Source organism: Bos taurus, chromosome 13 (assembly GCF_002263795.3).
Source record: "Bos taurus isolate L1 Dominette 01449 registration number 42190680 breed Hereford chromosome 13, ARS-UCD2.0, whole genome shotgun sequence".
NCBI classification, from domain to species: domain Eukaryota; kingdom Metazoa; phylum Chordata; class Mammalia; order Artiodactyla; family Bovidae; genus Bos; species Bos taurus.
In genome coordinates, this window is record NC_037340.1 from 77,550,517 (window position 1) to 77,576,686 (window position 26,170).

Genomic DNA, 26,170 nt, shown 5'->3' on the forward strand with positions numbered 1-26,170 from the left:
TCTCCTGCATTGCAGGCAGATGCTTTACCACCATCTGAGCCACGGGGACTTCCCAGATGCCTTGGTGGTAAAGAATCCGCCTGCCAATGCAGGAGACCTGGGTTAGATCCCTAATCCTGGAAGCTCCCACATGCCAAGGAGCAGCTAAGCTCATGCGTCATAACTAATGAGCCTGAGCTCCAGAAACCGCAATGACTGACGCGCATGAGCCCTAGAGCCCGTGCTCTGCAACAAGAGAAGCCACCCCAATGAGAAGCCTGCGCACTGCAACTAGAGTAGCCCGTGCCCACCATGACTAGAGAGAAGCCTGGGCTGCAGTGAAGACCCAGCACAGCTCAAACTAAAAATAAATAAATAAATAAATAAAATTATTTTTTAAAATGTCAACACAATCACTTCCCCTGATGACCATTAGGTGGGTGTCCCCAGAAGCAGACACTGAGAGCCTGATGCACAAGCTTCCCTGAGGAAGAACTTTAGGAGACAGTGAGTGAGGGAGGCCCAGAAAGGGATGTAGATGAGGTTCCTATAGCATCCAGCCTGTGGACTTACTGAGTTAACTCATCAAGCCCTAAACCTCCCCAATCAGGGCCGACCCTTGGAAGAAAATGAGGAAAAGACTGGAGTGAGCTGAGGTTCAGTTTCCACCATCCTCCCTGCATGGCAGGCCAAGGAATCTAGTATTTGAAAAAGTAAGAAATTAAAAAAGAAACAGCACTTTGCATATCTGGGTCCACAGAGTACAAGTTAGAATTATCCTGTCTGTAGGATTCTAGAATCTGCGAGGCACTCAGGGTGGCACGTTGGAATCATTGCTTTCAGACGCTCTGAGCTAATTTGCTCACTGGGGAGGCCTCACCCAAGGAGGTCGGTATGGGGGCCAGACTGGAGGAACAGGCAGTGTGGACGAGGTTACAAGGAGAAGAAAGACAAAGCAGCCTGGCTGGGCCTCGGGGAAGGCCCTGAACAGGCCGTGGGAGGGTGGTGGGATCTGATCCTGCGAGAAGGGGGCGTGGTGCAGCAGGAGAGGTGAGGCAGAGGGTCCTGGGGAGGTGAGGGCCTGGCCTGCAGCCCCGACCCCGGCTGCTAAAGGCACCAGACCCTTTGGCCCTGAGCCGGCCCACACCTCCCCTTCACTCATGCCAAGCTCAAACCCCCTTCCCTGGGAACAGCAATCTACAGTGAGCAAAACACCCATTAGCTCAGAATTTTGAAGTGGGTAAGTCAAACTTCTGAGTGCATGCATGCATGCTAGGTTGCTTCAGTCGTGTCCAACCCTCTGTGACCCCATGGACTGTATGTAGCCTGCCAGGAATTCTGTCCATGGAATTCTCCAGGCAAGAATACCGGAGTGTGTTACCATGCCCTCCTCCAATGGATCTTCCTGACCCAGGGATCAAACCTGTCTCTTATGTCTCCTGCATTGGCTGATGGGTTCTTTACCACTAGCACCACTGGGAAGCTGGAGTCAAAGTCTATGAATGGGGAAACTGAGGCTTAGAAAGGTATGGTGACTTCATTCATTAACAGTTCAGTTCAGTCACTCAGTCGTGTCTGACTCTTTGCGACCCCATGAACCACAGCATGCCAGGCCTCCCTGTACATCACTAACTAACTCCCGGAGTCCACCCAAACCCATGTCCATCGAGTCGGTGATGCCATCCAACCATCTTATCCTCTGTCGTCCCCTTCTCCTGCCCTCAATCTTTCCCAGCATCATGGTCTTTTCAAATGGGTCAGCTCTTCGCATCAGGTGGCCAAAGTATTGGAGTTTCAGCTTCAACATCAGTCCTCCTAGTGAACACCCAGGACTGATCTCCTTTAGGATGGACTGGTTGGATCTCCTTGCAGTCCGTTACACGTCTTGATTAAATACCTACTGGGTGTCTGGCCCTAGTTCAGGTGTTAGGGACACTTTAATAAACAAAACAGAAAGCCCTGCTCACATGGAGCATATATGCAAGTTGGCCGGGAGTTAGGTGGGCCAGAAGGGAACAGTTGCTATGGAAGAAAATGACAACAAAGCAGGGAAGGCAGAAAGAGTGCAGGGGCAGAAGGTGCCATTTAGAAATGGATGTGAGGCCTTTCCTGGCGGCCCAGCAGTTAGGAACGCTGTGCTTCCACTGCAGGAGGCATGAGTTTGATCCCTGATTAGGGAACTAAGATCCTGCATGCCAGTGTGTGGGGAAAAAAATTAAAAATGGATGCAGAGAGAACTCCAGCTTTGGAGTTAGGCAGATTCAGTGTTCGAATCCCAGCTATGCCAAGTACTCAGGGCAGAGCCCTGGGCAAAGGACTTGGCCTCTCTGAGCCTCAGTTTCCCACCTATAAAAAGGGAGCTACTGGGAGAAGGGCGTGGCTCATGCAGGCTGAAGAAGAGGTTTTTATGGTGAGCCCCGAGGCAGAGACGCTATGTTTTTAAAGTGTACTTAGAGGACCACCAGCATCAGAATCAACTGAGATCCTTGTTTAGAATGCAGATCCCAGGCTGCCTCTAGAGACACTGATTCTGTAGTCTGGAGGCTGGACCTGGGAATCTGTATTCTGCTGGAGTTTGACAATCCCTGACCTAGGGCTTGGGTGGGTGGTTGAGGAGCCTGTGGCTGCCTCCCTGATGAAGATCCATGGGTCCCCAGGGTAGAAATGCCCTTAAAGATCACACAGCCCAGCAACATGTTCCCAGGGTGCAGATGAGGAACCTGAAGACCAGAGGGGCTGAGTGACTTGCCTGGGGCCGCACAGCTAGCCTGCCGCAGAGCTGGGTCTGGGATGGCTGACGGATGGAGAGATAGTAGCTGGTTCAGATAGCAAGCAGTCAGATATCAGCAGATATAAGCAGTCAGGTGAGACTTGAATTTCATTCCAGGAATCTTATGCTGCTGAACTGGGAGATAGATGAGTGTTTCCTTCCATTCTGAGGGTGTTAAATGATCCTCCCTGGACTCCTGCTCACTTAATTTCTTAAGGAAAAGGGAACCTGCCTTTGGACCACTCTGACCAGCCCAGGGCACCCTAGCTTCTCAGTGAGCCCCTGGCTGCAGCCCAGTGGGGTTGCTGAACCTCTGTGCGTGCCAGTGTGGAACACACACCGCCAGTACCAGACACACTGAAATCTGATTTCTCAATCGTGATGCACACTGAAATCACCTAGGAACTTGGCAAAATACCAGTCCCTGGGTCCCACCCCCGGAGATTCTGATTTAATTGGTCTGGGGGGGAGGGGGTTGCTGGCATTGGGATTTTTCGAAGATCCTCAGGTGATTCTCATAGGCAGCCAAGATGGGGTTAGCTGTTCAGGGAAAGACATCAAATCCTATTGATTCAAAGTGAGATGGTGCTAGCTTTTCCGATTCTCCTTTGAACCCTCAGACTCCCTCAAGGGGAAAGTCTGTGTTGGAAGCTACTAGGACTGTCACAACTCTCTAACACACAAAAGTCGCCCCTTTGAACCCAAAGAAAGCAAGGGTCAGGCTCCAGCATCTGGCTAGAATATCACAACATGATTTATGGCGAATTGTGCCAATTCTTCATGATAATTCTTTTAAAATAATTTGATTGAAGTAAAATAAATTAATGAATTTAAAGAAGAATATTAAGTAAATATTTTTAAATAAGAGTATTAAGCAAATATTAAGTAAATACATTTCGGGTATTTCCCCTGCACTCAGTGGTGGTTTCTGACCTAAGTGAGTCCCCTCAGTGATGTCCTCCTCTGGCCACAGGGATTGGTTCAGAGATGAGCACGTGATCCAAGTGTGGCCAATCAGAGCCAACCTTGGGACTTGGCGGAAACAGCCAGGGAAGAGGAAGGGAGTCTCTCTCCTGGCACTGGTCTCTGAAGATGAGGTTCAGAGAAAACGTCAGCTCAGAGAGAGAGGAAGTGACCTGCTGGAGGCTCCAGGTACTGGTGGTGGAGTCGGGATTTGAACCAAGTCCATCTGCCCCCAAAGGTAGCATTAACTTCCAACTGCACCATATTTCTGGTGAATCTTCTGGGATCTTTCATTTAGAAACCTCCCTCAGAACTTCTGTTTCCTGGGTTTAGAGTCTTCCTATGTGGCATTTGCTTTAGACAAGCTCAATAGCACCCTATAAAAGATAACGCAAGTAAGCACCTTTTAGAAAAGCTGATAGAAGACTCTAAATATCAATCAGTACATTCTGAGCACCAGAGAAGATAGCTGGCTCTTTGGAAAGAATTTGGTACCTGTGTTCCTTTCAGTTTGGGATGATAAGAGCCTTCTGGTTGGAGTTCCAGCCAGACATTTCAAATGATTTCACCCATTCCTCACTCTAAAGAGTTGGATATTTACTTCCTGCCGATTGTGACTAACCTCCGAATTCTTTCATCCATCAGTTCACTCAACACAATCCTACAGAGTGCTTACATGAGGTAGGCACAGTGCTAGGTGCAGGAGAGACAGGTGAACACAGCAGACAAATCCTGCCACTGGGCGGTTCACAGTCTGCATGGGGAAAGGAAGGCAGAGTAATCAGCTAATCCCCCAAATCGATGTGAAATTACAGTGGGAACAAGAGCCATCCAAAAGAGGTACATAGAACTTTGAAAACCATTACTGGGAGGTTTGATCCATTTGGAAGACTTCCTGGAGGAGGTGACATGTGATCTGGGAGCTTCAGGATGAATAGGCAATAACTGGGTGAGGAAGAGTGGGGAAAGAATTCCAGGCAGAGGGCAAGCATGTGCAAAGGCCTGAGGCAGGAAGGAATTTAGTATGAGATTAGTGTAGCTGGACACAGGGAGCCAGGAGACTGTGGTGGAGATGAAGTCAGAGAGGTGGGAGGCCTTGCTCAACACTAGGAGGGCATTTAGCCTCCCCTTCCACCGTCTTCTCCAGCAGATCAATTGGAAATCCCCACCTTTCCCCTCCACCCCCTTTACATCACAAAGATGTCAAAACACCCACTGCTCGATGATTTCTGGAATTTGAAAAATACAGCAAAACATCCACATAATTGGGGTTCTTTTTAAAACTTGAAGGGTGTTTGAGCTCCTTAAGGAGAAAAGGGAGACGAGTCACAAGAGAAAGGCAAGAATTCCAAGAAGAAAAGGAAGAAGCACGTGAGGGAGAGCTGTGGAGAGAAGGAGAACAGAGCGGGTGCTGGCCCAGTGCCTGGGCTCTGCAGGTGACAGCCGGAGTCGGACGCTGCCCTGCCCCATCTTAGTTGCATCCTTGTGTGTATTACTCCGTCTCTCTAGGGCTCAGTTTTCACATCTGTAAAATGGGGATAACTGTTGTACCTTCGGGGCTTACCCAGTGGTCCAGTGGCTGAGACTCCATGCTCCCAATGCAGGGAGCCCAGGTTCAATCCTTGGTCAGGGGATGAGACCCCACAAGACATAACTGAAAGATCCCAAGTGCTTCAGCTAAGGCCCAGTGCAGATAAAGAAATAAATATTAAAAAATGACAAAACACAGTATCTTCCGCAGAGGGGGTCGTGAGGGCTGCCTGAGTTCACATCTGTATGAGTGGTACAGGAGTGCAGCCATGTGGATGTGGCCAGAGAAACAGGCGGGGTGGTGCCTCTGAGGTCCTCAGAGTCCCCAGGGAGGCCTGGACAGCTGGAGGGTGAGATGTACTGAGTGGACACAGGGTCCACAGTGTCAGGTTAGTATGAGACAGACTCAGGAAGGCAGCTAAGAAGTCTTCCTGGGAGATGAAAACTCCTCCTCCCTGGAGTGAGAATGCCTCATATCTGGGAGGAGGAACCAGGTTCTGCATTTTTCTGAGTGAAAGGGAAGGGACGCTGGGCACCTCCTCCAAAGAACTGCCAGTTCAGGGAAGATTATCTCCGAGTCGTGAACTTGGGAATCCACAAGCAGTGACCGAGGAGGGTCTAATGACAAATCCTTGAAAGAAATATCAGAGCCCATTGTATGGCTTAGAATGACATCAAATTTGGGAAGTCAGGGGCCTTCCCTGGCAGTCCAGTTGTTAGGACTCTGCACTTTCACTACAGACAGTTCCAGGTTCAATCCCTGGTTGGGGAGCTAAGATTCCTGAAAGCCATGCGGCATGGCTAAAAAATAGATAAATAAATAAAAAGTGTGTGGGAAAATTAAAAAAAAAAGGGTGGTGGGGGTAAAGAAGAATCAAAAGTTTGGGAAGTCAAGGGAAGGGTGTTCAAGTAGAGTTTTAAAGGATGAGTTAAGGAGGCCAAGAGGCCAGGGTAGGAGCAACTGGATTGTTCTAATCAGCACAGCATGTGCGAAGGCCCTGAGATGAGACCCAGAATGGTGTCTGGAAGATTTGAGAAAAGAGATAAGGAGCCATATGACGTGTGTGTAACGTGAAGGTGGGGTGGCAGCTCTTACAAGCCCTTAACACCAGATAAGGACTTGGAAATTATCCTGAGGACAACGATGAGCCATGGCAGGGTGGATGCCTCTTCCTGTCGCTGCTCCCCCTTATCCCCATCTAAGACTGTCCAGGTGGAGTGGATGCTGCTGCAGGTGGGCTCTGCATGAGAGAGAGCTCGTGATCTGAGAGCTTAGAAAACTCTCTAAGACTGCACTAGGGACTTCCATGTGATCCAGTGGCAAAGAGTCCACGCTCCCAGTGCAGGGGCCCAGGCTCAATCCCTGGTCAGGGAACTAGATCCCACGTGCTGTGGTGAAGGCTGAAGATCCCACGTGCCAAAGCTCAGACCTGGTGCAGCCAAAAAGATAAATACTTAAAAAAAGACTATATTAGAAGGGGCCATTCATCAGAACCCATTCATTCACTTATTCAATAAACATTTATTTATGAACTACTATATGCTAGGCACAGTTTTAGCACTGGGAAGATAGAAGTAAAACCTGACCAAGTTCCTGTCTAATGGGGCTAATAATGCAGTAGAATGAGACAGGCAAGAGCCGGATAAACATATAGCATTCTAGGTGGTGGAAAGGGCTATGAGAAAACACAAAAGAAGGTAAAGGAATGCAATGTGTGAAGGTCGGGAGGGGGGTGCTGTAACCATTTACTAGTGGATGTGACCCAGCAAACTCCCTGCAAGACCCCTTTCCACTCAGTGCCCCTTGAATGTCCATTATTTGCACCATTGTAAGCAGAGTTTGGGGGCTTTCTTGGTGGCTTAGCGGTAAAGAATCTGCCTTTCAATGCAGGAGATGTGAGTTTGATCCCTGGGTCAGGAAGATCCCCTGAAGAAAGAAACAGCACCCACTCCATTCTAGCCTGGGAAATCTCATGGACAGAAGGAGCCCGGAGGGCTACGCTCCATGGAGTTGCAAAAGAGTCAGACATCACTTAGTGACTAAAACAAGAAGCAGAGTTTAAAGATGATTTTTTGGCACCTCTCCACCCCACAATCAATGCAGCTCCCCTTCCTGTTGGCACCAAGAATGCATCTGTGGTGACCACAGTGACCAGCAAACTCTTCCACATCCCCCCATGTTGCTGCCAGCCACACGTGGGGGAGCCACGAGCCCTTGGCGCTCTGTTCTCACCTTTGCCTGACACCGTTTGTCTTTCTCTGGCTAACAGAGTGGTATGATCATCCAGGTACCCCCCAAGGGGTTGGCAGGACTGCGCCTCTGGCGCTGCTCCAGGCCCACCAGCAAGAAGGGGAGCTGACAACTGGCTGAAGGGTCTTTGGCAAGGGTGGGGCAGGGGAGTCACTCTTGGGCTGCCTTCCTGAGGATCACGTCACCTCTAATGGCACCACCTGAGTGGCTGGGCGTCAGAAACGAAAAGAGCTATAATAGAACCCCTCTGGCTAAATCAACGTTTGGGGACCTTCTGTGGCTTGCATTTCTTCAGGAATTCTGCCAGGAAGGTGAATGATGAGTGGTAATGACACATACAAGGGATGAGACCCACAAATAACGAATTGGAAACAAGAGTTCCGACTCTAAACACCAGCGTTCCAAATGTGCCTGCCAATCACGAAGGCCACTGAGGCGCCCTGATCTTGAACTTCAGAATTCCAACTCCACCCATGAATTCCAACCAGAAACATCAGCAATTCAACCTCGCTGGTCACTCTGGCTGTGTACCTCTTTGAGTACAGTGACAAATCTGAGGATTCTGACCTTGAACCACAGAGCAGTGACCTTGAATGGCGATGCTCCAAGAATGAACAGTCAATCACAGCAGTGATCTTGAGTGACAGAATTCCAACCCTGAACACCAGAATTCCAATCCCAGGTACCCTAGTCTCCACGAAGAATTTCTGAAATCCCAAAATTTCCCACCTGAATTTGGAGAGCCAACATGACTCCACAAGGATTTAAAGTTAAACTCTACACAATAAACTCTCCCACAGGCCCATGACCCCCAGAAACAAGTCAGCAGCTTGGATGATATGAAGAGGATGAAAACAACAATGTGAATAATCAGTTCAGTTCAGTCGCTCAGTCGTGTCCGACTCTTTGTGATCCCATGAACCGCAGCACGCCAGGCCTCCCTGTCCATCACCAACTCCCAGAGTTCATCCAAACCCATGTCCATTGAGTTGGTGATGCCATCCAACCATCTTATCCTCTGTCGTCCCCTTCTCCTCCTGCCCTTAATTTTTCCCAGCATCAGGGTCTTTTCCAATAAGTCAGCTCTTCACATCAGGTGGCCAAAGTATTGGAGTTTCAGCTTCAACATCAGTCCCTCCAATGAACACCCAGGACTGATCTCCTTTAGGATGGACTGGTTGGACCTCCTTGCAGTCCAAGGGATTCTCAAGAGTCTTCTCCAACACCACAGTTCAAAAGCATCAATTCTTCGGCACTCAGCCTTCTTCACAGTTCAACTCTCACATCCATACATGACCACTGGAAAAACCATAGCCTTGACTAGATGGACCTTTGTTGGCAAAGTAATGTCTCTGCTTTTTAATATGCTGTCTAGGTTGGTCATAACTTTCCTTCCAAGGAGTAAGTGTCTTTTAATTTCATGGCTGCAATCACCATCTGCAGTGATTTTGGAGCCCAGAAAAATAAAGTCAGCCACTGTTTCCACTGTTTCCCCATCTATTTCCCATGAAGTGATGGAACCATATGCCATGATCTTCGTTTTCTGAATGTTGAGCTTTAAGCCAACTTTTTCACTCTCCTCTTTCACTTTCATCAACAGGCTCTTTAGTTCTTCACTTTCTGCCATTAAGGGTGGTGTCATCTGTGTATCTGAGGTTATTGATATTTCTCCTGGCAATCTTGATTCCAGCTTGTTCCTCCAGCCCAGCATTTCTCATGATGTACTCTGGCTAACAATTATTTGTTGTATTTTGCTGAGCGCTTCACATGCTATATCTCATTCTATCCTCTGGACCGACCCAGGAATTTACTATTCCCATTTTTACAGATGAGGAACCTGAGGCTCAGAGTCAAGCTGGCTTGCTGACTCAATATTCAGCGCTTAACTAATCCCTTCAGCAGATTTTTCATCCTGCTATCTTTGGAGACTGGGGAGGGGGACCTAGGATCCTATTAGCTAGTCAATTGAGGAAAACGCATGAATTTCCCTGACATGTGTTGGCATTCACCAGGAATGGACTGCCTCGAGTTTTGGAGCCAAGTTCCATCTGTGTGGGACAGTCATTCATTTAACAGACACTTGCCACCCTGTGTTGTCCTTGATGCCAGGAGTAAGGAGAGGGGATCTGTTGCTTCTGTCATCCAAGCTCTATCCCCCTTACCCCACTCCCTTCCAGATGGGAGGGTCTCAGAGACAAGAAGTGATCCCCCCGCCATTTCTAGCCATCAAAGGTTCTATGCTGCAGGGGTTAAAAAGTGGAACCCCAAAGGCTGAATATGGCCCCCAGAGGCGTTCTGTTTGGCTCACTCAAATGTTTTTAATTTTTAAAAAATTCTTCAGCAGCATTGAAAAATTGGGATATCTCAGTGAAAGCTCACATTCCTGGTTGGGCCCAGAACCCAGGCTGGATTCAGAATCCAGCCTAGACCTGAATCCAGCTGCCTCGTTAGAGGCACGTCTGCTCCAGGTCACCGCAGTACCCACCACTCCCTCCTGCTTCCCTGACACTAAGGCTGAGAGTTGAAAATGACCTCTTTGGATTGGCCTATCCTCCCAGTCATGAGGCCAGCAAGAATCTACAATTTTTACGCAGGGCATACTGGCAGATAGAAACCTGGAGGGAGGCAGAGGGACTAGGGGACTTAGCTTGGGTTGCATTTGCTTGGGGCTTTGTGTAAGATGGGGAAAGCTCCATGCGTCCACATCAGAGGATGCAGGGGTGATGGAGACTGGGTTACTCCTTGGCACAATCATTGCATGAAGGGTTTGAGCACGCAAAGGCCTGATTAAGGCAAGGTTTAGGGTAGCCTCTCTTCCCCCTCTTCCTCTTGAGAAAAGGAAGAGAAAAGGAAAATAAGCAACATGAATGGAGCATCCATTCCTGGCCAGCGCAGTGCTGGCCACTCCAGCACAGGAAAGTGCAGCTGTCTTTCCAGTAGTCCTGCTTGACAAGTTACCAGGCCTATTTTTCAGGTAAAGAAACTGGGAATCAGAGAAGAGCTGGATCTGTTTGCCCAGGGTCTCATAGCTCCTACGTGGTGATGCTGGAGTTATGAATGCAGGCCTCCAGAGTTCCAAGCCAAAGCTCTTTCCACTCATCCCACCAGGGTGATGGCATAGGAGACAAGGAAAAACACTGGTGAAGAGGAGGGGAAGGACGCCTGCCTCAAGTGGGCCTAATCTCAAAATAAACCAGAGAGATTTTTATCACGGAAAGAGCGGAAATGCCACCAAGTCCAAACTGATAGTTCAAGGTCAGGGAGATTCTTTCCAAAGAGGTGCCATATGAGCCAAGATCTGAGGGAAGAGAAAGGACAGCTGGCATCACAAGATACAGAGCCAGAGGCCCAGAGAGGTTAAGTGATTTGTTCAAGGTCACACAGCCAGCTTGTGCCTTCACTCCGTCTCTCCAGTCCTTCAACAGACTCCCTTTGAAAAAGTCAGCCACTCACCTGCATCAGGCTCTGGGATGACTTTAGAACACAGGTCAGAAAGCTTTCCCTCTAAATGCTGTTTTTACCAAAAGTGGCCCTCGTTAATAGATAAACGAACATGATGATGTTCCAATAAAACTTTATTTACAAAACTGGCCACCCATCCTGCTTTAGAACACAGCAATGAGTAAGATAAACTCCTAGACTTTGAGAATATCCTGCTTTAGCTGGAGCTATAAGACAGGATGAGAAGAAAATAGAACACGAGAGGCAGCATGCTAAATGGTGCAGGAGAGGCAGAAACAGAATTTGTAGAAGACAATCACCACTGTGGCTCAGAAAAGACAGAAATCAAGTTCAGGGTCTCAGAAAGGGCCACCTGTGCCCCTCTTTGACCTTGGCCTGTTACTCTCTATCAAAACACCTTCTTTCCTTCCCAGCACACATGCTACACTTTGTGATTATTCTTTCATTTAACCTTCTATTTGTTTAATGCTTATCTCCCTCCAGCAGGCTATAAGTTTCCTAATGGCTATGGGTTATTTTTGCCAGCTTACATTTATTCTCTCCTTTCTTAGCAACAGTATTTCAATTCTCCTTTGAAGAACTACCTATTTCCCATTCTCAGTCTCATCTCAGATCCAGGCATTGTCATGTGACCCAGACCTGGCTAAGTAATTGGCTTAGGGATGGGCCAGTGAGAATCAGCCCCAGGATTTTGCTGGAATCACTGGGAAGGAAACTCTCTTTTTCCCCAGAATGGAAACATACAGTTGCTGGATACTATCTTTCCAGCCATGTTTGCACAGCCTGCTGAGAAGCCAACATGGTTATGAAGAAACTTAGATGGATTGGAGACCAGTACTTGATGACATAGTTAAGCCCCTGGATCCAGCCCTACCTGAAGCCTTTTTTTTTTTTTTGCTTAAGTCCATTTGAACTTTAAGTCTATTTCAACAACCTCAGATAGGCAGATAATATCACTCTAATGGGAGAAAGTGAAGAGGAACTAAAGAGCCTCTTGATGAGGGTGAAAAAAGAGAGTGACAGTAGCTGGATCTGAGATGAGACTGAGAATGGGAAATAGGAAAAAGCTGGCTTGAAACTCAACATCAAAAAAACAAAGATCATGCCTGGAGTAGGAAATGGCAGCCCACTCCAGTATTCTTCCCTGAAAAACTCCATAGACAGAGGAGCCTGGCAGGCTACCGTCCATGGGATCTCAAAGAGTGGGACATGACTGACTGGCTGAGCACACAAAAAATGGTTAAAGTGCTCAAAAGTGGATAATATGGATTTATTTAAAGAGAGTGTTTAGGGAAAAAAAACCCCAAATAATGATAATATTCTGCAAAACTATAAAATAACTATTAGAAATTCAAATTTAAAGATAAATAATAATGAAATGAAAATAAATAATTAAATCATTTAAGTGCAAAGGAAAAAAAGCCAGAAAATGGGTGTGAGAAGTGGAAAAAAAAACCAAACTAAGATCATGGCATCTGGTCCAATCTCTTCGTGACAAACAGAATGGGGAAAAAGTGGAAGCAGTGACAGAATTTATTTTCTTACAGATGGTGACTGCAGCCATGAAATTAAAAGATGTTTGCTCCTTGGAAGGCAAGCTATGACAAACCTAAATGGTGTATTAAAAAGCAGAGACATCAGTTTGCTGACAAAAGTCCATATAGTCAGAGCTATGATTTTTCCAGTAGTCATGTATGGACTTGAGAGTTGGACCATAAAGAAGGCTGAGCACCAAAGAATTGATGCTTTTGAACTGTGGTACTGGAGAGGACTCTTGAGAGTCCCCTGGACATCAAGGAAATCAAACCAGTCAATCCTAAAGGAAATCAATCCTGAATATTCACTGGAAGGACTGATGGTGAAGCTGAAGCTCCAATACTTTGGCCACCTGATGTGAAAAGCCGACTCATTGGTAAAGACCCTGATGCTGGGAAAGACTGAAGGTAAAAGGAGAAGGGGTTGGCAGAGGATGAGACAGTTCGATAGCATCACCGACTCAATGGACATGAATTTGAGCAAACTCTGGGAGATGGTGGAGGACAGAGGAGACTGGCGTGCCGCAGTCCATGGGGTCCCGTAGAGTCAGACAGGACTTAGGCTGAACAACCACCACCACCGCCTGTCTCTCGTCTTCTCACATGCCCCGGCAGGGCAATCAGAGGTTGCTTCTTTGTTAAGTACAATTGGGTCTACAAAAACTCTAAGAATCAATGCTGACCAAGGTCGAGGGCCCTAAGGATCACACAGGCCTTGGAAAGTCTCAGGGATGCCCCTAGGTAGCAATTAGAGAAATATACTGGTCTATTTTTAGAAGCTGTTTGATTCCAGGCCCATTACCTGGCGGACGTGAATGATGTGTGGAACTGGCCAGTGTAACATTATTCTCTCAAAGACGGTGTCTGCTTGCCAGGCCATGGTGGGCAATTACGGTGGAGACCAGCCTGGCTACAGAGCAAAAATGGAGCAGTCAAGATGCGAAAGAACATCTCAAGTATCTAATTTAACCATGCCTCCCTGCTATGAATGGAAGCTCAGAAGTCCTTTCCTGGGGGAGGGTACGCCTGGGAGACCCTTGCCTGATAAGAGAGACTCTCTGACCACCATAGGATCATGCCAATTTCCTCATTCATTCACTCCACAGACATTTATGAACCCTTAAATGCAATACAAAAATAACAACAGCAGCAGCAGTTAACTCGTATTGAACACTTGCTGAGCGCCAGGGGCGGCCTTCGTATAGAATTGTCACAATGACTCCGGTTGTTGTGAGGCATCCGAATTACGGCTCAGGAAATTGAAGCCCGGAGAAACTGTCATTCCCCCAAGGGCCCACACAGTGTGAATCGCCACTGAGCTGAGATGTGAGTGTAGGCAGTCGGGCTGCAGAGCCTGCTGTCTTACGCGTCCCTTTCTCTCTGTGGGCCTGGCATCCACAGAACAACTCACAAGCTAGTCTTCAGAGCGTTTTGTGCCAGGAAGGTATGAACATCAGGGTTCCGGAGCCTAGACGGGGGTGGAGGAGCAGGCGGCGCTGCCTGAAGCGGGTGTGGGTGGCGGGGGAGGGAGAAGCCGGCCCTTGGAGGGCGAGGAGAGAGGGAGGCTGCAGGCAGACAGGAGGAAGAACAGGGTGCAGGGCGGAGAAGTCGGCTGGATGGAAGCATGGAGCAGGACCCGGGCAGGCTGGAGTATTCGGACAGCGTGAAAAGGTGGGTGTGATGAGGGCAGAGGGTACCACGGGGAACAGACAGGAGACCACGGTGGAGCAGTGAGTTGAGGTTGAAGGTCAGGCCGAGGAGTCGGGATTTGACTCTGGGGGCAGTGAGAGCCACGGAAGGGTGAGCATGAGCAAATTATCATCTTTGAGAAAGACGGCTTGGCTTCCCTGCAGGGGATGGCCTGGAAGGGGGCAGCTGGAGGCAGGGAGGCCAGTGTAGAAGCTCAGACTCTGAAGAAAGGCCAGAGTCCCACAGCAACACCGTGGTCCCTCTGATCTCCCCTCCCCGCCCATGTCTGCCCCACTCCTCCCACTTGACTCTCCCAGATGTGCTCCTGCCCCAAGGCCTTAGCACGCGCTGTTTTCTCCATCAGAAACACTCTTCCCCTCAAGTCCACCTGCCTCACTCTCTCCCTTCCTTCAGGTTTCTGCTTCATTGGCACTTTCTTTTCTTTAATTATTTACGTATTCATTCAGCTGTGCCGGGTCTTAGTTGCGGCACGTGGGATCTTCCTTTGTGACCCACAGACTCTCTGGTTGTGGTGGGTGGGCTCAGTCGCTCTGCGGCATGCACGACCTTAGTCCCCTACAAGGCAGATTCTTAACCACTGGACCACCAGGGAAGTATCTGTATTTGTTTTTTTGAATGGTCTCAATCTCTGTGCTGTCCTGGGCTTGCTCGCTCAGTCGTGTCTGACTCTTTGCGACCCCACTGACTGTAGCCCTCCAGGCTCTTCTGTCCATGGGGATTCTCCAGGCAAGAATACTGGAGTGGATTGCCATGCCCTCCTCCAGGGGATCTTCCCAACCCAGGAATTGAACCGGGGTCTCCTGCATTGCAGACAGATTCTTTACCATCTGAGCCACCAGGAAAGCCCAGGAACACTGGAGTGGGTAGCCTATCCCTTTTCCAGCAGATCTCCCCGACCCAGAAAAGATTCCACATGCCTTGGGGTAACTAAGTCCATGCACTCCGGAGCCCAGGTGCCCCAACGACTGAGTCCGAGGGCGCTGCAATAAAAGATCCTCCATGATGCAACAAAGATTCTACATGCCGCAACTAAGATCTGAGGCAGCCTAATTAATTAGTTAAAAGAAATCACCCAGAGACTGTTTCAGTCATGGGGCCTGGGCACAGGTGTTTGTTGAAGCTCAGGTGACTCAAATGTTCAGATGGGGGTGAACATCCCTGCTCAGTGAAGAGCACCCTATCTATTATTCCCACCCCCAGACTTGCAGAAGTGAGGTGCCTTGTGGGTTCATACAGCCAGGAAGCAGTGGGGGTGGAATTGAACCCAGGCCATTCCCGTACCGGCAGGAATATGTCTCATGTGGTTACATTATGTCTTATTTGTTATTGATGTCATCAGGGAAAATTTTAAAGGAGAATTGGTGCTCCTGATACAAACATGTGAATTTCGGCTCCTCCTCCAATTTGGGAGCTGGGGTGTCCGTCTGTCCCTGACCCCAGCTGGTTGGGCCCACCTCTACCAGAGACACCAAAATCAAGAACATCCTCCCTCAAGAAGGTAGAGCCTGATCTATTTAAATTATCTATGAAAATAAAGCTTATTGCTAAGACACTGACTCCAATAGTCCTGGCCCATAGCCCTTTGGGGCCAAGCTCATAAAGGAGCAGAAGCCAGAAACCCTTCAAAGTCAGGTGGGAGACCCTGAAGGCCTCTCACATCCAGAGCATCTCCATTCTCCAAGGTGAAGAGGCCATGTGAAACTTGCTTCTCACTTCCTGAAGGTCAGTCGCGTGGTACGGAGGCCAGATCTCAGGTTCACAATCCTTCCATTCACTGTGTGACCCTGGGCCAGTGACTGCACCTCTCTGGGCCCCAGTTTCCACAGCTGTGAGATGAGGATAATTGCCCCTCCCTAGGAGAAGGCGATGGCACCCAGTACTCTTGCCTGGAAAATCCCATGGACGGAGGAGCCTGGTGGGCTGCAGTCCATGGGGTCTCGAAGAGTCAGACACGACTGAGCGACTTCACTTTCACTTTTCACTTTCATGGCTTGGAGAAGGAAATGGCAACCTACTCCGGTGTTCTCACCTGGAGAATCCCAGGGACGGGGGAGCCTGGTGGGCTGTCGTCTATGGGGTCCCACAGAGTCGGACACGACTGAAGCGACCTAGCAGCAGCAGCAGCAGTGGGGTGACTGGGGATCAGACACCACTGTGCATCCAATGCTCCTTGCACTGCGCCCAGCACACAGTAAGCAGAGGGGTGGCTGCTGCTGCGGTTGCTACTGTTTTTATTTTCTGCAGGAGATGGAGGTGAGGCTGACTGAGCCCAGCCAGCCCTGGAATGTCTTCTTTGAAGCTGATCCCAGCCACTTCCCTGGTGGTCCAGTGGTTAAGAATCCACCTTCCAACGGAGGGGACGCGGTTCGATCCGTGGGAGAGGAACAAAGATCCCATACGCTGCAGAGTAACTAAGCCCATGTGCTGCAAACTACTGAGTCAGTGTGTCACGACTAGAGACTTTGTGCAGGGCAATGACGACCCCACGTGCTGCACCCCACGCAAGCAAATAAATACTAAAAAAAAAAAAAAAAAAATGATCCCAGATAGGAGTCTGAGGTTTTCCATAAGTCTTTGGTTGTGGCCCCAGAACCAGATCCTAAGACAAGAATCTGAGTAAAGTGGTTTAGGTGGGAGGTGATCCCAGGACACACCGCTGCCCCTACCAGAGGAGATCTGAGACAGGGAAGGGAAAGAGGCCAGAGTGTACTATCAAGCAAGGAACCACTATGGGCACCTGGAGCTGGATTCTGCTGAGGACCTCTGGGGGCCACTGTGGACCATGCACCTCGGAGTTATACCCCTATCCAGGGGGAGGGAGCTTCCTAGGTGTAAAGAATCCGCCTGCCAATGCAGGAGATGTAAGAGACGTGAGTTCGAGCCCCATCCCTGGCTGAGGAAGATCGCCTGGAGGAGAGCATTTCAACCCACTCCTGTATTCTTGCCTGGAGAATCCCATGGACAGAGGAGCCTGGTGGGCTACAGTCCATGGGGTCACAGAGTCAGACACGACTGAAGCGACTTAGTATGCATGCGAGCATGCACCAAGGGGAGGGAGCTGAAGTATTTATACACCTTCTCCATTAGTTGTTGAGGATTGCTTCCTCCAGGTAGGGCCAGAACTCCCTGTCTTTACTGGACTCCAATGGCCAGAGGAAGCTTCTAGGCAACGAACTGCAGGTGTTGTAGCTTGAACTGGGCTAGTGACCCTGCAAAAGTTAAGAGCTAAAAGGACGTGGTTGAGACGTTGACCATATCTTCTCCATCACGATCGGGTCCCCGTTCTGCTCCAACTGCCTGTGTGATGTTGAACCAAGTTATGTAAATTCACCTTCAGTTCAGTTCAGTCATTCAGTCGCATCCAACTCTTTGCGACCCCATGGACCACAGCACGCCAGGCCTCCCTGTCCATCACCAACTCCCGGAGTTTACTCAAACTCATTTCCATTGAGTCGGTGATGCCATCCAACTATCTCATCCTTATGATGTATCATTTTGTATGAATAATGAATTTTTGAAAAGGATCTGATTTATCTGGCAGGACAGTTTGGAGGGTTAAATGAAACGACAATTAAAAACAAAACATAAACATAAAAAAAACATAAAACATTAAAAAAAATAAAAAAAAATTCCAGACTAGGGAATAAGTAATAAAAATTAAGACAAACACAATTGGCATACAATAAAGTCATTAAGATGAAGGACACAGAACCCTAATTTGACATGGAAGATATTAAACACATATTATACAATAAAACATGTTATAAAACAAAAAAAAAGGGAAGGGATATGGGAGAAGTACTGTTGCCCAAAAATCCCATGGATGGAGGAGCCTGGTAGGCTGCAGTCCATGGGGTCGCTAAGAGTCAGACATGACTGAGCGACTTCACTTTCACTTTCTACTTTCATGCATTGGAGAAGGAAATGGCAACCCACTCCAGTGTTCTTGCCTGGAGAATCCCAGGGATGGGGGAGCCTGGTGGGCTGCCGTCTATGGGGTCGCACAGAGTCGGACACGACTGAAGCGACACAGCAATAGCTGATTCACTTTGTTGCACAGCAGAAAGTAACACAACATTGGAAAGCAATTATACTCTAATAAAAAAATAAAATATTGATTAAAAAAAACTCACAAAGCAAAATAAAACCCCCTAAGAGTTACTGAGGGCTTTTTATGTGCCAAACCCTGTTTGAAAGGCTTTGTGTGCATTAATTCATTTAATTCTGATGGCAATGCGATGAGACAGTCCTGCTGTTGCCCCCATTTTATGTGAAAGAACCGGGGTGCAAGGAGGCAAGCAGTTTACCACACATCACATGGTGAGTAAGTAGAGGAGTCAGACCTTGGACCTGGGCAATTCAGTTCTAAAATCAGGGCTCCCGACCATGATGCTGTCAGGTATGAGAGGGACGCACAGTTCTGGGGACGGAGTTGGTGCTTCGTGTGCGGCTCGTTCTCTTTCAGTTAATTAAACTTGGGCCAAACTGCTCATTTGTCCAGGACTTTTCCTTCCAAAGCATTTTGGCAACCTCTAGCTTTTCAGAGCCTTTCAAAACCCCCGAGAGACCAGCTGTCAAGGTATGACCTGATCAGGGAATGGAAACGAAAGGCCTGGGAACCTCAGTAAGGGTAACAGGGGAGCGGGGGCAGAAAGGCCTGAAAACAGCCCCTGATCTTGCCCAACTCATTGTGTGACCCTGGCAAGTCCTTGAAGCATCCTTCGTGTTTCCCTTTATCAAATCAGGATGCTGGATTTATCAAGCTTCAGCCCTTTTCATGCACTGGCATACTAAATCCTCCGGGCACCTCTGGGAGGTGGCTTTACTTCCATTCTCATTTACAGAGGGGGAAACAGAAGCTACGAGAGGTGAAGAGATTGGTACAAAATCCAGAGCTAGGCAATGTCGGGGCTGGGATTCAAATCCAGGTCTCTGTGAGCCCACAGCAGGGATTCTGAATCTCTGGCATATTGTTTCCCAGGAATAAGTGCAAACATCCAGGATGACGGACCCAGGGCCAGCAGGTGCCTCGGCCAGATGACTCATGGCACTGGACTGGCCCCATGGATTCTGAGTTGGTTTCCCTCACTTTTCTTCTTTTTCAACTGTATGTATTTATGTATTTGACTGTTCTAGGTCTTAGCTGTGGCATGCAGGATCTTCAGTCTTCGCTGCAGCATGTGGGATCTGGTTCCCTGACCAGGGATGGAACCTGAGCCACACGTATTAGGAGCACGGAGTCTTAGCCACTGGACCACCAGAGAAGTCCCTCCCTCATTTTTCTCGATGATAAAACGTGAATGCCCCCTGGATCAGATCAAGGAAGCAGAAACATCATCACACTAAAGGCGTGAAATCCCAAGCGGGCAGGCAGTCAGCCTACAATCAACAACACTGTAATAGGGGATGTGGCCAACCGGGGGAGTAGTCAAAATAGAGGAATCCAGTGATACTACAAATAATCACTATTGTCATTTATAGAATGTTTACCATATACCAGGCACTCGGTTAAGCTCTCTCTGCAGATTATCTTGTGAAGGCCCTAAGAGGTGGGCTCCATTATAATTCCCATTTTCTAGAGGAGGAAATTGAGACTCAGAGGAGGAAAGGAACTTGCTCGAGGTGTCATATTCCTGGTAATTGATGTAGAAATGAACCATATCTGTAGGACTCCAGAGCTGATTCTTTTTTTCAAGTTTTTATTTATTTATTTATTTTTGGCTATTCTGGGTCTTATTTGCTGTGAGGGCTTTTATCGAGTTGTGGCGGGCAGAGGCTACTCTCTAGTCATGTGTGGGATTCTCACTGGGGTGACTTTTCTTGTTGCAGAGCGTGGACCCTAGGGCACGGGCTCAGTGGTTGCAGTTCCTGGGCTCTAGAGCACAGGCTCAGTAGACGGGGCTCATGGGCTCAGTTGCTCCGTGGTATGTGGGATCCTCCTGGATCAGGGGTCTAACCCATCCTGCACTGGCAGGCGGACTCCCCACCAATGAACCACCAGGAAAGCCCCAGAGCTGATTCCTAATCAAATCTGTGGTGGGCAAACCACTGACCAGCGTCTCTAAATGAAGGATACTTCCACTTTGGAATATAATAACAATGATTCATATTCATAAAGTACTTTCATTTGCAAATTATATTTGCTGTCTGAAATCCCAAGGGGTGGGCACTTATGCCATCACCCTTTGGCAGAGGAGTTAACTGAAGCTCAGAGAGCTTGAATGATCTGCCCAAGATTCTGGGATGAAGAAGCACAGGCTCAGGAATCAGGCCAACCCAGGTTCAAACCCTCGCTCTGCCCTTTTCTTTCCTTCAACAAATATTGACTGAGCACCCTTAGTTGTGTGAGCTCCGGCAAGTGACTGCCCCTCTCAGAGCTTCCATTTCTTCTTTGTAAAATAATATTAACACCACTCATTGAATCCATTCCCCCTCTTCATCTGAAAAGCCCAGACACTTGCTTTCCCAGGCTTCCCTGAGGATAAAGGATGAGCATGTGACCTGACCAATGGGATTTAAAAAGAAGTCTGCCAGGGGGCTGCTGGAAAAGGTTAAGCTGGGAGGTGGGGGGAAAAACTGGCATAGAAGAGGGCATGCTCTTCTTCACTGGTTGGACATCATGTGTCTCTATTTGGGGGCTGGAACTGGGTAGCCATCTCATGATACCAGGCATCCAGCCTGAGGACCAAGCTACCTGCAGGAGCTGGAGGAGCAGAAGGACAGAAAGAATCTAGAATCCTGGGACTTCCTTGGTGGTCTAGTGGTGAAGAATCTGCTTTGCAGTGTGGGGGACTTGGGTTCCATCCCTGGTCCAGCAACTAAGATCCCAGGTGCCGTGGAACAGCTTAGACTGCATGTTGCGTGAAGCCCCGAGCGCTCTGGAACCCACTTGACACAATTAGGGAGTCCAGTGTGTCCCAGTGAGAGATCCCACATGACTGAATGAATATCACTCGTGCTGCAACTAAGACTTGACACCGCCTAATTAATTAATTTAAAGAATCTAGAATCCTAATGGTATCAGGGAACCACTAGCCCAAAGCCAGCTACCTTGAAACTCCCTGTTAGGTGAGAAGATGCATCTTCCTCCTTATAGAAGTCACTTCCGGTTTCCTATTCTGTGACTTGTAGCCCAAGTGGGAAGACTACCTTGATTGAACTGTGGAAAGGATTTCAATGATAGTGCATAGAAAGCACCACTAATTGGTGCCTGGCACAACAAACGGCAGCTCCTCTGGAAATTATCTCAGGCTTTAACCCTGAGACTCTTCCAGGCACCGAAGACCCTCCTGGCCTGGCAAATTAGCTCTCTGTCTCTCCTACTGAGAAAAGCTTGTAGTTTTCCCAGAAAGCACAAACCCAGTGGTGGCCCAGAACAACAACCCCATCACTCTGATGAGACTGACCCCAGCTTCCAAACTAGAATCAATCACATTGCCTTTTGTCTAATGGATTTTGATTTTCACTCCCCTGATGGGGAAGGCAAGGGCTTGTGCTCTGGTCTGTCTCCGTGTTGCCAGAACATCCATCAATTATTAACAGCAGCAGCTCAGCCACTCAGTGCTGCTATCAGAAGGAAAAGACTTGCCGCAGCCCAGCTCAGACAGCCATAGAGAAAGGACTCTGCTGCTCATTATTTATGAAAACAAGCCCCATGTACTGTTGGGTGGGCACTGTGCTCAGTTCTGGCAAACGCGATGACCCTTCAAGGTGGGCCTTTTATCTACTTTACAGGCTGGAGGCTACAGCTTGGAGAGGGGAAGAACTCACCAAAGGCCAGAAACTGGCGAGATGGTGAACCTGGCCTTAAAACCCAGGTCTGTCTTTGGTCCTACATATGTAAGATATGGCATTTCTGTATCTCACAATCACCCAGCCGTGGTCCTCCATTTGACTTCTAATCCTACGAACTCTGAGAAATTTCTACAGGCCTTGATGTTCTAACAACTGAAGCTTCCGAGTTGGGGAGCTGGGGGTGGGTGGGGAGGGCAAAGAGCAAATCCCCTAAGGAGGCCAGAGGCACAGAGAGCTGGGCTGCAGGTGTTGACAGGAAGGAGTGACAGGTCCTTGAGACACACTGACTGACTGATCGCTGCATTCATTCCTTCCACCTGGATTTATCTGGAGATGCTCTGTGCCAGGCACCATGATGGGTACTGGGAATGGGGCAGTGAATACAACTCATGACACTCATATTCTTGTAGAGGAGGAACTGAGAAATACAAGGAAGTGGGTACAATTTCAGATAGTGCTCAAGCCCTGTGCAAGAAGGACACTGCAAGATGTCAGTGTAAGAAGACAGAGGCTGTCTTAGATAGGGGTCAGGACAGGTCTTTTAGAGGAGGGGACATCTGCGTGGGGACCAGCTCCTAAAAGGAATGAGAGAGTGACCAGCCATGGGACAATGTGGGGAAGAGAATCCCAGGTGGCAAGAACAAGTGCAAAGGCCCTGAGTCAGGACAGAGATGGGTCTGTGTAGGGAAGAGCAAGGAGGCCAGTGGGGCTGAAACTGAGTGAACCAGAGGAGACAAGAGATGAGTCTGGAGAGGTCATGGGGCCGGATTTGTGGTGAAGGGTTTGGACTTTATTCTGTAATGGGAAAACTCTCTGGAGCATTTTGAGCGGATGAATAATGTGATCCAATTACACCTAGAAAAGCTCACTCTGGCTGCTGAATGGGGAATGGATTGCAGGAGGCAAAGGTGGAAGCAGGGAGACTGGGAAGGAGACTACGGTACTTAATCACTGTGGAAAGAAGAGTAATTCAAAATCACACTTGAGTCTGAATTTCTGGCTACTCTCATTTGCCTGCTGTGTGATCTTAGGCAAGTTACTTAACCTCTCTGATCTTCCCTCTTTTTGAAAGGTGGGATATAATAATAGGTATAAGGCTAAATGTGTTTTCCATATACAGTGGATATGTGATCAATGGCAGGATTTCTATGCTGAGGGCCAATGAGCCTGCCTGCCACACTATTTCAGCCTTGGCTGCAAATATCCTAGACCAACCATCTGCCAGGACTAGCCATCAGCCCCAGCCCATGATCACAGAGAGGTCATGAAACTCGTCCCTATGATCGGATTAACCCAAGGGAGTGATGAAGCTGTTTATTCCCAACCAGCACCTTTTACAAGCCTGAGCCACCTGCCTAGCTGCCAGGCACCAACCCAAACAGAGCCCTTTGCCTACTTCTTCTGGAAAATGGACCCTCCCCTGCTCTGCCCCTCACTCTCTTGTCTTAGGGACAGAACAGAGAGGAGGGAGTCATATCTGGGTCTAAACCAGGCGTAGAAGGGAGAAACCTGGTCAGGCCTGGAAATAGCAAAATAAGTCTGCTGATCCTAAGCTGGTTAAGGGTGAGTGACTATGTCTTAAGACAGAGGCTTTTTGGACACGAAACCTGGGGCAGGATTATGGCCAGAGGCAGCCCGCAAAGAGGAGACGGGCCTAGGAATCTCTGCATCCTCTTTAGGGTGGACAGGGAAAAGAGAAAACCTCTCTCCGTGCTCCAACAAGCCACTCAGTCCTACATTCACACTCTTAAAGGCCTCTCCTTGGGCAGCCAGATCTGGATAGAGGGCCCCCTCAAAACCCCCTCTAGACCTGGCCCTCCACGTGGGCCTTTAGTGAGGGGCCAGTTGAGCCAGGGGGCACCCACAGTGAGAGGGCAGGACAGGCCTCTGGGCAGTAGGCTGTCCAGGAGGCAGCCCGAGCTCACACATCACGGCTGGTATGCAGATTCCCTTCTCTCTTTTTCTTTTTGCCATGAATACATTTACCTGTTCTTCCCCTGTCTCATTGGCCCTGCTCTCAGGGAACGAGTTATGTTCAACGTATCTTTCCCAGCGTGGTCTCCCTGGATTCTGACCTTAACGCCTCTCTTTTCTGGCTCCCTCGGCCCCGCGTGGCCTCTTTCGTGGTGCTGCACACAGTGTGTTGTCATTTCCTTGCGACTCCCAGCACCTTGGCCACGTGAAGATAGGCCCCATCTCTCTGAGGCATCCCCGAGTCCCAGCCTAACACAGACAAGTTGCTCATCAGCAAATGACCCCCTGCCCTGGTCTGGCTCACACCCTGAGTCTCCCTTCATCCCTTACAGCCCCCCCCCCTTTTTTTTACCTGGCAGCACGTAGTTCTATCCATTGTCATGAGACCCATTCCTGCCTCTTTCTCCCGATTTCTTTTTCACATTGCCTCATTTTTTCTCCCCTATTTCAAAATTTACATCCTCTTCCGACAGCCAAAGCATCTTTAGAAGATGCATCAAGCATTCTGGGAATCAATTCACCAAATAAATGAAGAAAGAACAAACCAGGGGTGACCCTTCGCCCACAGGCATCCACACCCAGCCGCAGGCATCATGCATTCAGTCCCTTTGCCTCATTTTTCTCACTTATGTTAAAACTGCCTCACAGTATCTCAATGTCCTCCAAGCAGGTCTGTAAGCTGCTTCATTCTCTCCTTGGAGCAAAGTGGGGTTATAAATATAGGGATAAGTATTAAAATTGCAGAGTGACTCTCCTCCAGCCTGGGTCTAGGCATCCACAAGGGAGCATTATGTAGAACAGACCTAACCCAACTCTACTCCATCTCGAGGCTTTATTGTCCCTCTGTGCCCTGTTATTTGCAGTGTCCATTCTCTTGATGTGGGTTTTCCTAAGTCTCCATAAAGCCTTTTCTCCAGCAAAGCTGGGGTATAAAGTATTGAATAATAAAAGGATGAGGTGGCCAGAGCCATACAGGCACGAACAGTCTGAAGGGGCTGTTGGTTCTCACCTCTGAGGTCTCAGCCACAGCCCTTTCTCTTTCCTGGTCTGCATATTTGTGGGAACTAAGCCACAGTCCCCGAGCCATGGTCCTCGATCTGGGCACACAGGCAGAACTCCCCCACCTGCCCCGCCCCAGCCCAGCACCACCCGGATTTCACACTCACCTTGGCGGCCACAGAGGAATTGGGCTTCTCCAGTAAGTCCCAGAGTTTCTTCCTCTTCTCCGCGCAGCACGTGTTATCGAACTCCTCGCCCTCCCGCTCGCGGAGAGTTTCCGCCTCGCGCTTGAGCTCCTCGTTCATCTGCTCCTTCTTCTGGTGGTAGCGGGCCTGGCAGCAGGACTCCAGGTAGATTTCGTCGATGCCCCAGTAGTCCAGCTCTTGGCTGAAGCTGAGTGCGCACATCTCCTCCATCATGTGCAGCCTCCCGGTGCGGTAAAAGTTGAGGATGGAGGTGAAGGCGCCCGGATGGCGGTCGAAGAAGTACTCGTTGTCGTCGAGGCTATAGTCGTCGCACACCTCCAGCAGCGAGTCGTGCGTGTTGCAGTCGCGGAGCTTGCCCAGCCGCGTGCGGGGCAGGCGGTCCAGGGTGCGCCAGAGCACCTCGTGTGCCAGCCCACCGACGTTGAGGCGGACGCGCCTCGAGCACGCCTTGCTGCGCACGATCTCCATGGGCTCGGGTGGCAGCGAGCTAGTGGAGCGGGAGCCATGCTTCGTCATGCCCGCCGGCATCGCTGGTCCGGCCGCCCCCGCCCCCCCTGCCCCCCCAGGCCGCTGTCACTGGACGGCGAGGCCGGCCGCCGCGGGGGAGGGGGGCAGGGAGCGCTTTGGGCTGCTGGGGGTGCAGGGGGCCGCGCGGGCGCGCGTCACGGCCGTCTTCTCACCTCCATCCCGACGGCTGTGAGGCAGAAAGCGGACGCAGGTCAGCGGACGAGGAGCTGTGCGCGGCCCCTCCCCACCTCTCCACCCCGGCCCCTGCCGGCCTTGACCTTCCCGGCGCTTAAGCGGCTCAGGGCCGCAGCCGGGCTGGGCGCTGTCCCTCCCGCCGGTGCTGAAGTCCGCCCCACCCCGTGGCTGGAGGGAGGGGCCGCCCTCCGGAGCGGGGAGAGGGCCCCCAAGAGGCGCAGGGGGGACCCGGGAGGCCCCACCCCGGCCTTCCGCCGCCCTGGCTCTGTTCTGCCGCCTGGGGCGCTGTCCGCCC

The 26,170-nt window shown here is 49.6% G+C and overlaps 1 protein-coding gene across 1 annotated transcript in view; it reads right to left on the reverse strand.

Moving 5' to 3' along the window:
• Positions 1-25,701, reverse strand: part of KCNB1 (potassium voltage-gated channel subfamily B member 1) — a 110,497-nt gene extending 84,796 nt beyond the window's left edge. Inside the window, exon 1 of the mRNA NM_001192269.2 lies at positions 25,135-25,701. Coding sequence (NP_001179198.1) covers positions 25,135-25,701 — 567 coding nt within the window. The remainder of the gene's footprint in view (positions 1-25,134) is intronic.
• Between the last annotated feature and the right edge of the window lie 469 nt (positions 25,702-26,170).